Consider the following 11,630-nt stretch of genomic DNA (forward strand, 5'->3'; position numbering starts at 1 on the left):
AAAAAAAAAAAAAAAAAAAAAATTATTTTACTGATAAGAGACCTGTGGATTCTGTAGACTTGAAATATTGAAGAGACGCTAACAAATCTTTCCCTCTTTCCTATTGCCCACGTTGTGCTAAAATCTTTGAAAATTTTAAAACACAAACTAATTGGATTTTTCTGTGGGGCAAGGGAGCAGGGGTGATAGCAGCTGAGAAGTTTGCAGACGTGAGTGTTCTGATTTAGAGGACCTGGGAGTGGAGAGAAACCCTAATCCCTTGCATCAGATCATTACACATCTTTACTCAGCTGTCACCAAGAACAGGTGATCCCCGAAGGTAGAGTAGCAGACAGAGTCTTTAGAGAACTGTTTTTAGAAGCTCACATGTAAAGAAGAACATCCTTTGCTGTTAAATATATCATTCTGGACATTTCTCATCACAACTTGGACTTTTGTCTCTCTCTCCTCTCCATTTTGTAAGGAAGAAATCTGTCGGCCCCAGGCCCTGAGGCTTCATTAACATTTAAAATTATTTGATTACCTTGATTTTGATTTGCCTGCTTTTCTGAAGTGCCTAAGTTTGCTAAGGCTGACTACAAAAGTAATTTTACTGCTTGGACTTTTGAAACCCAAAGGAGAATAATAACTGTGTACTTCACGTTAAACACAAATGCTGTGACTGAGACTCAGTTATGGTTCCTGAGAATTTGTGGTGTATCCAAAGTCTGAATAACTCATATTTTGATCATTAAACCTAAACTTCTAAATTTCTAATTAGAAAAAAGTCCCCAAAGCTAAATAGTTTATGTTATAGTTTTGTTTTTATTTTTGTTTTTGAGACAGAGTCTCACTCTGATGTCCTGGGTAGAATACTGTGGCATCATAGCTCACAGCAACCTCATACTTTTGGGCTCAAGCCCTCCTCTCACCTCAGCCTCTTGAGAAATGGGGACTACAGGTGTCCACCACAGTGCCCACGGGGTCTCCTTGCTCAGGCTGGTCTCAAACTCCTAAGCTCAAGCAATCCACCTGCCTCGGCCTCCCAGAGTGCTAGGATTACAGGCGTGGGTCACTGTGCCCAGCCTAGTTTTCTAGAACACTTAGTCCAATGGGCATTTGCTATATGATCCTTCAAGAAATTACCTTAATATAAAACTTTTTTTTTCCTCTCTTAGGGTTTTTATTGTTGCTGTTGTGATACTAAGAATTTTGGAGGCTACCAAACAAATCTACCCTCAGTCTTACTAGCTAAATACTTTTTAAAAATTCTGTTGCTACTTTATATTTGTAAATTTTTATGATGTGCAGGTGGTATTTTGTACATGCGCAGAATGTTGATTGATCAAGTCAGGGCATCAGGATATCCATCACCTCAGTGTTTATCATTTCTATGTGTTGGGAACATTTCAATTTCTCTCTCTAATGATTTTGAAATATATAACACATTGTTGTTAGACTTTTACCGTCAGACATTAGCTCTTATCCTTTTATTTAACTATAAGTTTATGCCCATAGCCCAGCCTCTCTTCATCCCTCCCACACCCCCTTCCTAGCCTTTGGAACCATCATGGATCCAGGAGATCAACTTTTTTAGTAAATAGCTTCCACATGTGAGGGAGAACATGTGGTGCCTGCCTTATTTCACTTAACGTAATGGTGTTCAGTTCCGTCCATATTGCTGCAAATAACAGGATTTCATTCCTTTTTATGTCCAAGTTAGTATTCTGCTGGGTTTATACACTACATTTTATTTATCCATTCACCCAGCGGTGGACACTGAGATTGATTCCATTCCTTGTGCTTGTGAATAGTGCTGCAATGAGCCTGGGGGTGCAGGTGTCCCTTTGATAAACTGACTTCCTCTCCTTTGGATAAGTACCCAGTAGTGGGAATTTATCCCACTATCCCATATAGTGCTGGGTTATAGTTCTGTTTTTAATCTTCTGAGAAATCTCCGTACTGTTCTCCATAGCAAATGTACTAATTTATATTTCTACCAACAGTGTGATCAGAGTTCCCTTTCTCCACATCCTCACCAGCATCTGCCCTTCTAACAGGGCTGATACCGCATTTTAGTCTTTATTTGTATTTCCCCAGTGATTAGTGATATTGAGCGATTTTTCACGTGCCTATTGGCTATTTGTATGTCTTTTGAGAAATGTCTATTCCTGTCCTTTGCCTTTTTGTGGGATAATTTGAGCTTTTTTGCTGTTGAGTTGTTTTAAGTGGTTTCTTCTGCCTACCAGTCCCTTGTTAGAGGGAGAGTTGGCAGATGTTTTCTCCCATCCAACCGTTGTCTCCTCACCTGTTTTCTTTGCTGGGCAGAAGCATTTTAATATCATCTCATTTGTCTAATTTTGTTTTGCTGCCTGGAATGGCTGAATATTTTTAGAAACAATTTATTCGGAGGTATATAAACTATTTCCATAAACGTTCCTCTGAAAACTAAATCATATTTAGAAAATGTTACACAGATTTAATTGTGAATCTTTTGAGCAAGTAATTTTACATTTCCATTACCTAAAGAAAGCTGGTACTGTGGAAAATAAATGACATGTTTTTCAAAGTGCAAGAAAATGATTAGAGCAGCCCTTTTCAGCGTTAGAATAGGCCAGGGTACGTTCTTAGATGCTAACTGCGGCCCAGGAAGCCATACTAGTGTTGAGAGGAACTTGAGACCCAGAAGATGTAATTTCAGTAGATTGTGTGTAGTTTAGTGATTAGAAAAATCATGGTCTTTAAAATTAAATCTAAGTTTATTATCAGTCACTAGCTTGGGCAAGTTCTTTAATTGTCCCCAACATTGAGTTCCTCAGCTGTAAAATGGAGCTTTAAGGTTAGAGGGCATTGTGAATGGATCAATAAACTGTAGTATATGTACACCATGGAATACTATGCAGCCCTAAAGAAAAATGGAGACTTTACTTCCTTCATGTTTACATGGATGGAACTAGAAAGTGTTCTTCTTAGCAAAGTATCACAAGAATAGAAGAAAAAGTATCCAGTGTACACAGCCCTATTATGAAACTAATTTATAGTTCTCAAATAAAAGCTACAACCTAATTCTAGCCCAAGACTATGGGGAAAGGGTGGAGGAGGGGAGGGGAGAAGGGCAGCCAGGTGGTGGGAGGGTGACTGGAAAGATCACCTATATGGTCTGTCTAACAGGGGTACAGATGAACTTTTCTAGAACTAGAGTATAAATGTTTTAACACAATAACTAAGTAAATGACACAAAGTCTATATTAGCCAGTTTGATGAAAATATTTCAAATTGTATATGAAAACACTACACTGTACCCCATGTTTGCATTAATGTATACAGCTATCATTTAATTAAAAAAAGTTCAGAGGGCATTTACTTTAAACTTTACATATTGTTCTAAAAGTAAATTTCCTTATTCCTACGGTGTTTCCCCGAAAATAAGACCTACCCAAAAACTAAGCCCTAGCAGGATTTCTATCCATTTGTTAAATATAAGCGCTACCTCAATAATAAGACCTAGTGATGGATGTGGCTATGCAGCGTATCATGTGCAGATACGCTGCATAGCCACACCACGCGTTTCAGCACTGAGAGGAAGACATCCCCTGAAAATAAGCCCTAGTGTGTCTTCTTGAGAAAAAATAAATATAAGACAGTGTCTTGGCTCGGCGCCTGTGGCTCAAGTGGCTAAGGCGCCAGCCACATATGCCTGAGCTGGCGGGTTCGAATCCAGCCCGGGCCCACCAAACAAAAATGACAGCTGCAACCAAAAAATAGCTGGGCATTGTGGTAGGTGCCTGTAGTCCCAGCTACTTGGGAGGCTGAGGCAGGAGACTCGCTTGAGGTTGCTGTGAGCGTGATGCCATGGCACTCTACCCAGGGGGACAGCTTGAGGCTCCGTCTCAAAAAAAAAAAAAAAAAGACTGTCTTATTTTGGGGGAAACACAGTAGCTGTTTAAAGAATGCCTCCTAGTGAAGGATGAGGAGGGGGCTAGAAGGGGAACCGGGTAGACATTGTTTCTCACAGGCCTTTTAGAAGACCCTGCTTCTGTCAAGTAGCACTGCTAAGTGCTGTAGGAAACCCGTTCAGGGCATTGTTTTACAGAGATGCTCTTTAAGAGGAAAAACAGCACCACTTACTCAGGGTCTCTTTGGAAATCACTAAGTCCTGTGGTGCTGCAGTAGGGCAATGCTGTGAGCTAGTGAGGAAGCAGATGCCCTGTCATTTTGTTAATCTGGTCCTTTCTCATTAAACAGGTGGTTCCATCAAGGTCCCAATCCCCACAATGGAGCACAGGACTGGATTTACTCTGGCAGCTACTGGGACAGAAACTACTTCAATTTGCCTGATATTTATTAAAATGCAGACGAGTCAGGGTGTTTAATCTACAAATAAGTCTTAAACCTATGTTTTTAAATTTTTTCCCTTGGTTTCTACTCATCTTTTAAAAATGAAAAAAACCCATTCATGAGATAACTTGCATTTCACCCAACAAAAGTAAGGCATAGGTGATACTGATGAAAGTCTTAGAAAAATGCATAATTTTGCTATGAAATGTACTTATTTGGAATACTATTTTATATAGAGGTAAGAAGAACTGCTGGAGAATATGCTTTTTATGGTTGCTGTTGCCATATTTACTGAGGGTTTATACCTAAATGTAACTTTAGCTTTATGGAATTATATAGTAATACCAAATCAAGTTATTTTGAATATTTTTATGCTGTCATGCTTGAATGTTTAGATGTAACTTGGAAATGATTAGAGTTCTCCTGTACAATGTTTATGTGCTCAAATGTAGAGGTGATGTCATTTTGTAAGACTCAAGTGGTAAGATGGCTTTTGTTCATTCTAATCCTCTCAATTTTATCCCTTCCAATCTCCAAAAAGAAAATAAGCCTGAATATTCAGAATAGGTATTTCTGATTTGACAATTCTAAAGAATTAAACTGGAAAAAGTATTTTTAGTGCTCTAAACGTACCTTTACAATTTTCTGTAATCAATGTCATTAGTTAAAATAGGTTTAAATTGTGCATTTGAACTGAAAATGTGTAAAATCTAATAATTCAAAATGCCCTAAAATACATGTTTTAATCACAATTACATGATGACAAACCTTTTTAAATGCTTCAAATTCCAGTGGCCAATACCACTAGAGAAATTAAGTTGCACTCATGTATTATAAGTATCAAATTATATAAAAGGTGGTCTTGTGCATTTCAAGTTTGCAAGGCACCTGTGTACTTAAAATATGTATGGAGACCTACTGTACAGTAGCTTTGCCCCTTTAATTGGGGTACACTGATCTTATAGTATTTATCCACCCCAACCCCAGGCTGAGGATATTGCTCCAAGGGGCCTTAGGTAGTTGCCAGTAAATTATTTTAATTGCTGTCTTGAAGTTAACAAGTGTTATACTGAAATAATAATCTACCTGATGCTAAATAAAGGCTTTAGAATGTTCCCAAAAGTGTGGTTTCTTTTAAAATTTCAAATACAATAAATTATTACAAATGTCTTTTCCAAGAAATCTTATGGGTGCCACAGTCTCCAGGGCCTAGGAGCTAACCCGCTCCCTGGCGTGCACAGTGAAGTGTGCGGATACAGTATGAGAGGGTGCTGCTGTGTTCATTTGGCCTGAGTGCCAAATACAGAATTATCAAGTTTGAATACCCGGAAGAGTTGGAAATTCTGTTGCTTCACAAATCTCAAATAATTTAAGGTCTTTGTATTTGGTTGTTTGTATACCTCCTAACTTATAAAAATAAGCAGTACAGGGTTTTATTGCTTGCGTTAAGTTTATTGATATATTGCGCTTGGTGGCCAACTCCACCTTGAATGTTGAATCAAACAGCGTCATTTTCAGCATCTGTTAGAAATAATGTAAACATCGAATTGTTTAATCATTAAACTGAACATGTGAATTGAGTGGAAGATCAGAAATGCAAAGTATTACCCTCCTGCTCTATTACCAGGCTCTTAGTTAATTCATGCTGAAAACAGCCATTTTGACAATTCCACCGAAAGACCATAGCCCTGAGATATTTTACAGTTGTCTTTCCTTTTAAAAGTAGTGGACCCTGCCTATGAGTGAAGTCTAGTTTTTTTCCATCTCTCTGATCAGCTTACAAATTGTTTTAACTGAATTTGTTGGTATTTAAGGCATAGGAGCCAGGGGTCTAATAAAAACACTACCATTCTTCTGCTTAAAACAAACACTGGTGCTGACTTCCCACTGAATTTTCAACCCCAATCTGTCTTTGGTGTGCAGAGTGCCCTCCATGGCCTGCTTTTGCACTCTCTCAGCCCCCACCCCTTTCTTGCCCAAGGTCATGGTCAGCTCTTCCTGCTCAGGTGTCCATTTGCATCCCGGCCAGAGTACACTATTTAACAGTGATTATTAAAAGAGGGACTGTATCAGTACTTTACTTCCATAATACTTCACATACCATAGTGTAATTTTTGGCTGCCCTTCCCCACTAAGGTATAGGTTCCATGTTTGCTCACTCTACTGTCCACACAGGGAGGAAGGGCTAGCATAGGGCTTGGCATTTTACTGGTTGAATGAAAAATTTACAAATGACAAGTGAGTGATAAAACTGTCTTAACCTATAGTTAATTTCATTTGTCCCTTTAGCCCTTTAATGTGTTTCCAACCTGTCCACACTATTCGGTGCTCCATATATAACCAATAACCAGCACTTCTCTTAACCTCACTCTCCATTTGTTCCCAGCTTGTCTCTGCTCCTCCCAACTCTTTAAAAATGCTAATTAGATTGTCTTGTCCCTTTTAAAACTCCATCCCCTTTTTGGCCATCTACCATGGTGTTCAAAGGGGACTGAGTTGATGGCTCTGTGGTTCACATACTGGGCACCAAGCCCCTTTGGGGAGTCCCTGCGGGGCAGTGCACCTGTGCACTCATGAGTCGTGGTGGTTAACAAGGAGGAAACGATACGCACATCACAGCAGAGCAGCCCCCAACTCACTCCATGTTCACTCGATTTAATTTTTTCTAAAAATCTCCAGGTCAACAAAATGCTGTAACCTCAAGTGTGTTAAGGCCCACATTTTATGGTAGGAAAATTTACCTACCAGTTTTAAGTTTCTGCTTTGCGAGCATGGGCAGTAGTCACAGTAATTTCTCCAGCAATACCGTAACTTCCAAAGGGAGTACGTTTGTCACCAGATCCTGAACTTTTTTTGGCTACATCTTCTACTGGGAATGCGAGTGAAAGAAAAACAGGGCTTTGTGGTCTGGGGACATCTTGTCCACTCGTGGGAGGACTAACATTCTGGGGATTTAGGGTGTGTTTCTGGAATTTCTGATCTGCAGGAACAGCAATGGGCACTTGCACTGCAGCGTATCTCTTCAAGGTGTCCCCCTGTGAAACAACAGTGTGTCCAGGGAGAGGCTTCCATTCCTGTGCCTCCTGAACGTTTGAGCCTACTAAAATAAAAGGGGGGGCACCAGTCTTCTTGCTGTCGTCCATCATCACATACGTTGGAGAAGTGACTTTCGGTGGATGCTGCACAAACTGCGGATCCTTATGATTAGATAAATAGAGGGTTGCTTGGGGGAAAGGCCCAGGCGCAGGTGGCGGTGATGGGCGACTCTGTTGATTCATATCAGTTAGACAATAAAGGGTCCACATGTTAGAATATGGTGGTGGTTGTCCTGCTTCGCTTGTTGCTATTGCTATAAAAAAAAAAAAAATTTGCAGGCATTAAAGGTTTGGTCTCTGTATCAGGCGCTATGCACAGTAATGTCTTTATAAATCGTTTTTACATATAAATAAACTAATATGTGCCATAAAGCATGCTATAGAGAGGGCTAAATAATTGTGTTTGGTAATGTGAACAGTGAGATTCTCCACAGTTGGAAAATGAAGAGAGTGCTGTGACAGCAAGTGGCAGAGACACCACAGTTGTGACTAAAGCAGCAATCTCATCCCAAGTTGCAGATTCCAGCTACTTTACCTTACAAATATGGCTTCTACACAGGATCCTCAGAGAGGAATCTGATTTTAAAAACTTCTGGCTTTACCAAAGAGTATGTTAAGCCACTGGAAAGAGGGTTCATGCATCTGCCTAGTGGTTTCTCTTTCCTAAAGTCCACACTAGGCGTCCTCTGCGTCCCATCTCTGTTATCTCTGGCCCTTCACAGGCACTATTATCTCCCGTTCATGTGTCACCAAACATAAAACATCTCATAATCTAGGACTCAGACTCCAGAGAGCACTCCTTTTAGGCAAGGCTTGAAATCCTAAATCCTAGGTAGCAATAAGAGGCTGGTTGGCCCCACAGGGGTTCTTTAAGAAAAAAAAAGAGGTTTAGGAATGCCATCCATCTCCTTAGACCAAGGTATCTATAATGCCAAGTGTGACCTGCCTAATGAAGACAGTACTGTCTTGGAGAACCAAGTCCCAGAAGATGGGACTAGGAGAAAAGGTTCCTGACGGGAGAGTTTCACTTTGCCCAAAATGTGCTGAGTCCCCCTTTCAACACTGGGCCATCTATCCCTAGTCCAGCATTAATTTTTTTCTTCCCCAGAAAAGAAAGTACCACTCTGCACATGACTAAACTGATCTGTTTTCAGTAACTTCAGATACTCTCAACTGATCCTTTTTTAAGCTTACTAAAAAATATGTATACACGAAGTCTTCAGTTTTTGCAAAGTGAGAGTTTGAGAACTCAGTCTGAGGAGCTTGGGGGGAGGGGTCAAATATCCTTTAAGTGCTAAGCGCAACTCTGTTTTACTTTAGAAATAGCTAAGTAGTTGAAAACAGTGACTTGGTCTGGAAGTGCTGCTTAAGCCGTAAGCATAATGCCAGGCCCACATGCTATGCTCCCCACACTGCCCTCTACCTTTTCAGCTGTGCAGAATCCCTGTCACACTGCCAGACACAATTTGATCTTTTCTAAACACCTGCTTTGGTACACTTCTTTATCATTCTGGCTTGGGTAAGAGTCAAGGTTGAGAGAGTTTCTGCAAAAGGAATGGGGGGTTGGCACATGCATGTCCCTTCTATCCCTAAAAAGGGAAGGGCCCCTGCAAGTGTCTGTGTGAGGCAGGGAGTGAGCAGACCAAATGCCATAACAGGACTGAGATGGAGGTCACATCAAGTCTGTGTCACAGGAAAACATGGTGACAGGAGCAGCCAAGAAAGCAGATTAACATTGGCACTTGTTGGGGAGCTGCTGGCAGAAAGCCAGTCATCTGCACTGCACCCACTGCTCAGGGGCTACCTGTCCCTTCTGCGGCTGCTATCTCCCTGCTCCCCTGTGTGACAGAAGTTTGACCTGACCTTTCCTTTATCCATCCAGGTATGAAGCTGCTCCGTCAGCTGCAGAAGCTCTTAGCACAAAATCAGTGCAGCACCCCAGACCTGCCTGCAGAGCTCTCCTGACTCAGTGCGAAAGCAGTCAAACACACCACCATTTCTTCCACTTTTTAAAATGCCACAGCCTATGTAATTGCATTGCTGTAGTTCAGTTTTACATTCACAAGTGAGAAATTTCAAACCAACACCCCCCTAATTACAGTTTTGCGATAGGAATATTCAGATCACATGAATAGATTTTGTACCTGGTGACAGGCTGTAGTGTTGCTTGCTGCGTAGTATATCCAAAAGTGCTAGATGACAAAAGTTTGACGCCAAGCTTTGGGGATGTCACTTTAAAATCACTCATCTCATAATAGTAAAATCTCAACTACAACAAAGCCTTTAAATAGGTTTGGTATTTTAAAAAGAACTACTGAAATTAAAGATTCTGACCAGTTTGTGGGGAGCCTACGTAGATGGTTACCTGAGAAACAGATGTCATCTGAAATGCAATTTATAATTGTGTAAGTTTCTGATTTTCTTACCTGGCTTCATCAAACCTCGTCAGGTGCTGCGTCCCCTTCTGGTTCAATTTCTGGTGCAGTGAGACCTTCTGGAGCAGGAGGGATGGAGCTACTGGATGGCTTTACACGCGTACCTGACTGCACTGCCTCTGCAGCTGCCCCAGAGGACGCAGGCCTGGCCTCCACCTCCTGGGGCGCAGAGCTTTCCCAGGCCTCCTCCTGCCCATTTTTGTCAGTGAGTAACGAAATGATCTCCACTTCAAGATGCAGAGATTTTTCAGAGCTTATGTGGATGGTTCCCTCTGCCTCCAGGGGTTGTGCAGAGACCTCAGGCAGATTTTGCAAGTAAGTGTCAGAGAGCAGAACTGTAGCTTCTGCCTCCATGTGCACTGAGGAGTCATGCCGTGCATCCTCCTTCACCTGTGAAAGTTTTACAGACTCTACCGATTTTTTGGACATGCCTGAGGATGTCCTGTACCCTACAGGTTTGGGGCTAACTGGTGGTGACTGCTCAGTTTCCTTAAGGCAAGCAACTTGTTCAGTAAAGGGAATAACTATTTGTTCTGGCATTTGATGGATATAAACCACTCCTTCAGTCACAGGCTCATCTTTATAGATAGATGATATATGAACAGCTGATGAAACCTCAATATCAGCCTGCAAAGGGACCTCAGGAGCTTGATCATAAGCAGGAGGTTGTTGTTCATCCTGCAAGGGGAGTGAGGAAGCCGTTGATGGTTCAGCCCCATCGTCTTTAGGTTTAGGACCCAACTCTATATGGATAGCATTTTGGCTCGAAGCCTGATTTGCTACCACCTCGCTAGAATACACATGAGGAGAGGCCACCGGGACATCTTCAGCAGCCTCTGAGTCCAGCACCTCCTTGATAAGAGGCATACTGGTCGCCACATCCACCATTAAAACGTCAGATTGATCAGAATGAGTAGACGAAACTTTACCTAACATCTGAGCAGCAAACTGAGCTGGGTCAGCTGGGACGTAGGCAAACTCTGGAGAGACCCCTGCAGGAGATGGTGACGCGGGTGGGGTCGCAGTCTTCGGGGTGGCTGGCTTGGAACAAGGACCACGAACTGCTTCAGCTGTCGGCTCAGGCTCTGGGAGCTCAGCGTGAACTGATGGGAACTGGGTGGTCTTGTTGCTGAATAGTGGCCCAGCTATATTGTCCTCCTCTGTGTCTGTAGATTTTTCCATCCGTGTAGGCTGTTGAGGAACTACAGATTTTCCTTCCGGTTCTTTTACACATTCTGGTTTCTTCTCTTGTGTCACTCCTTCTGACCACTTCTCCACTAAAATAACAGCCAGATGGGTTTATCAGCAGAGATTCCCACCACCAAACAAACAAAAAAAGAATTTTAAAGAAAGCAATAATAGGCTGAGTATTCAAATATCAATATAAACACAAGTACAAAATGTTTTTGCTTTATTTTCTAACAGCTGTGATCTAGTGTGGGTAATGATGAAGCCTCTGTCCTTATCCACTCTAAGATCTTCAATTCATTTCCCTACCAATAAGTGACTTTGAATGAGCACAGTGGCAAAACTCAGAATCAGATACTGCCCTAAGCCAGTCAGCATCAGGGGAAAGATCATAACTCTGCTCAGAAATAAGGAAGCTGAGAAGCTCCATGGAAAAAGCTCCTGATCTAAATTTCCACACAAAACTGAGAAAAGAGTAAGAAGGGGGAAAAAGACTGACTTGGGCAATAAATTATCTAAGCTTTGGCTGGTGTAATAACTTAGCAATGACACAGATGCTATCACATTAATAAAAACATTCCTGGCTCGGCGCCTA

The 11,630-nt window shown here is 41.5% G+C and overlaps 2 protein-coding genes across 8 annotated transcripts in view; one reads left to right on the forward strand and one right to left on the reverse strand.

Annotated features, from left to right (window-relative positions):
* Positions 1-5,433, forward strand: part of OSBPL1A (oxysterol binding protein like 1A) — a 143,214-nt gene extending 137,781 nt beyond the window's left edge. For all 5 annotated transcript variants that reach the window (XM_023510208.1, XM_023510209.1, XM_012802073.2 and 2 more), the window contains one exon: positions 4,225-5,433. In XM_023510208.1, coding sequence (XP_023365976.1) covers positions 4,225-4,327 — 103 coding nt within the window. In that variant the 3' untranslated portion in view covers positions 4,328-5,433. The remainder of the gene's footprint in view (positions 1-4,224) is intronic.
* Positions 5,434-7,021: 1,588 nt separating this feature from the next.
* The window catches only part of CABYR (calcium binding tyrosine phosphorylation regulated), a 9,966-nt gene continuing 5,357 nt past the window's right edge, over positions 7,022-11,630 (reverse strand). For 2 of the 3 annotated variants that reach the window (XM_012802041.1, XM_003784833.2), the window contains 2 exons: positions 10,777-11,124; positions 7,022-7,666 (listed from right to left, as the gene is read on the reverse strand). In XM_012802041.1, coding sequence (XP_012657495.1) covers positions 7,068-7,666; positions 10,777-11,124 — 947 coding nt within the window. In that variant the 3' untranslated portion in view covers positions 7,022-7,067. The remainder of the gene's footprint in view (positions 7,667-10,776; positions 11,125-11,630) is intronic. The other variant, XM_012802042.1, reaches the window with a different exon arrangement.

This window comes from Otolemur garnettii, unplaced genomic scaffold (genome assembly GCF_000181295.1).
Source record: "Otolemur garnettii isolate 467f Iridium unplaced genomic scaffold, OtoGar3 scaffold00012, whole genome shotgun sequence".
Lineage (NCBI taxonomy): Eukaryota > Metazoa > Chordata > Mammalia > Primates > Galagidae > Otolemur > Otolemur garnettii.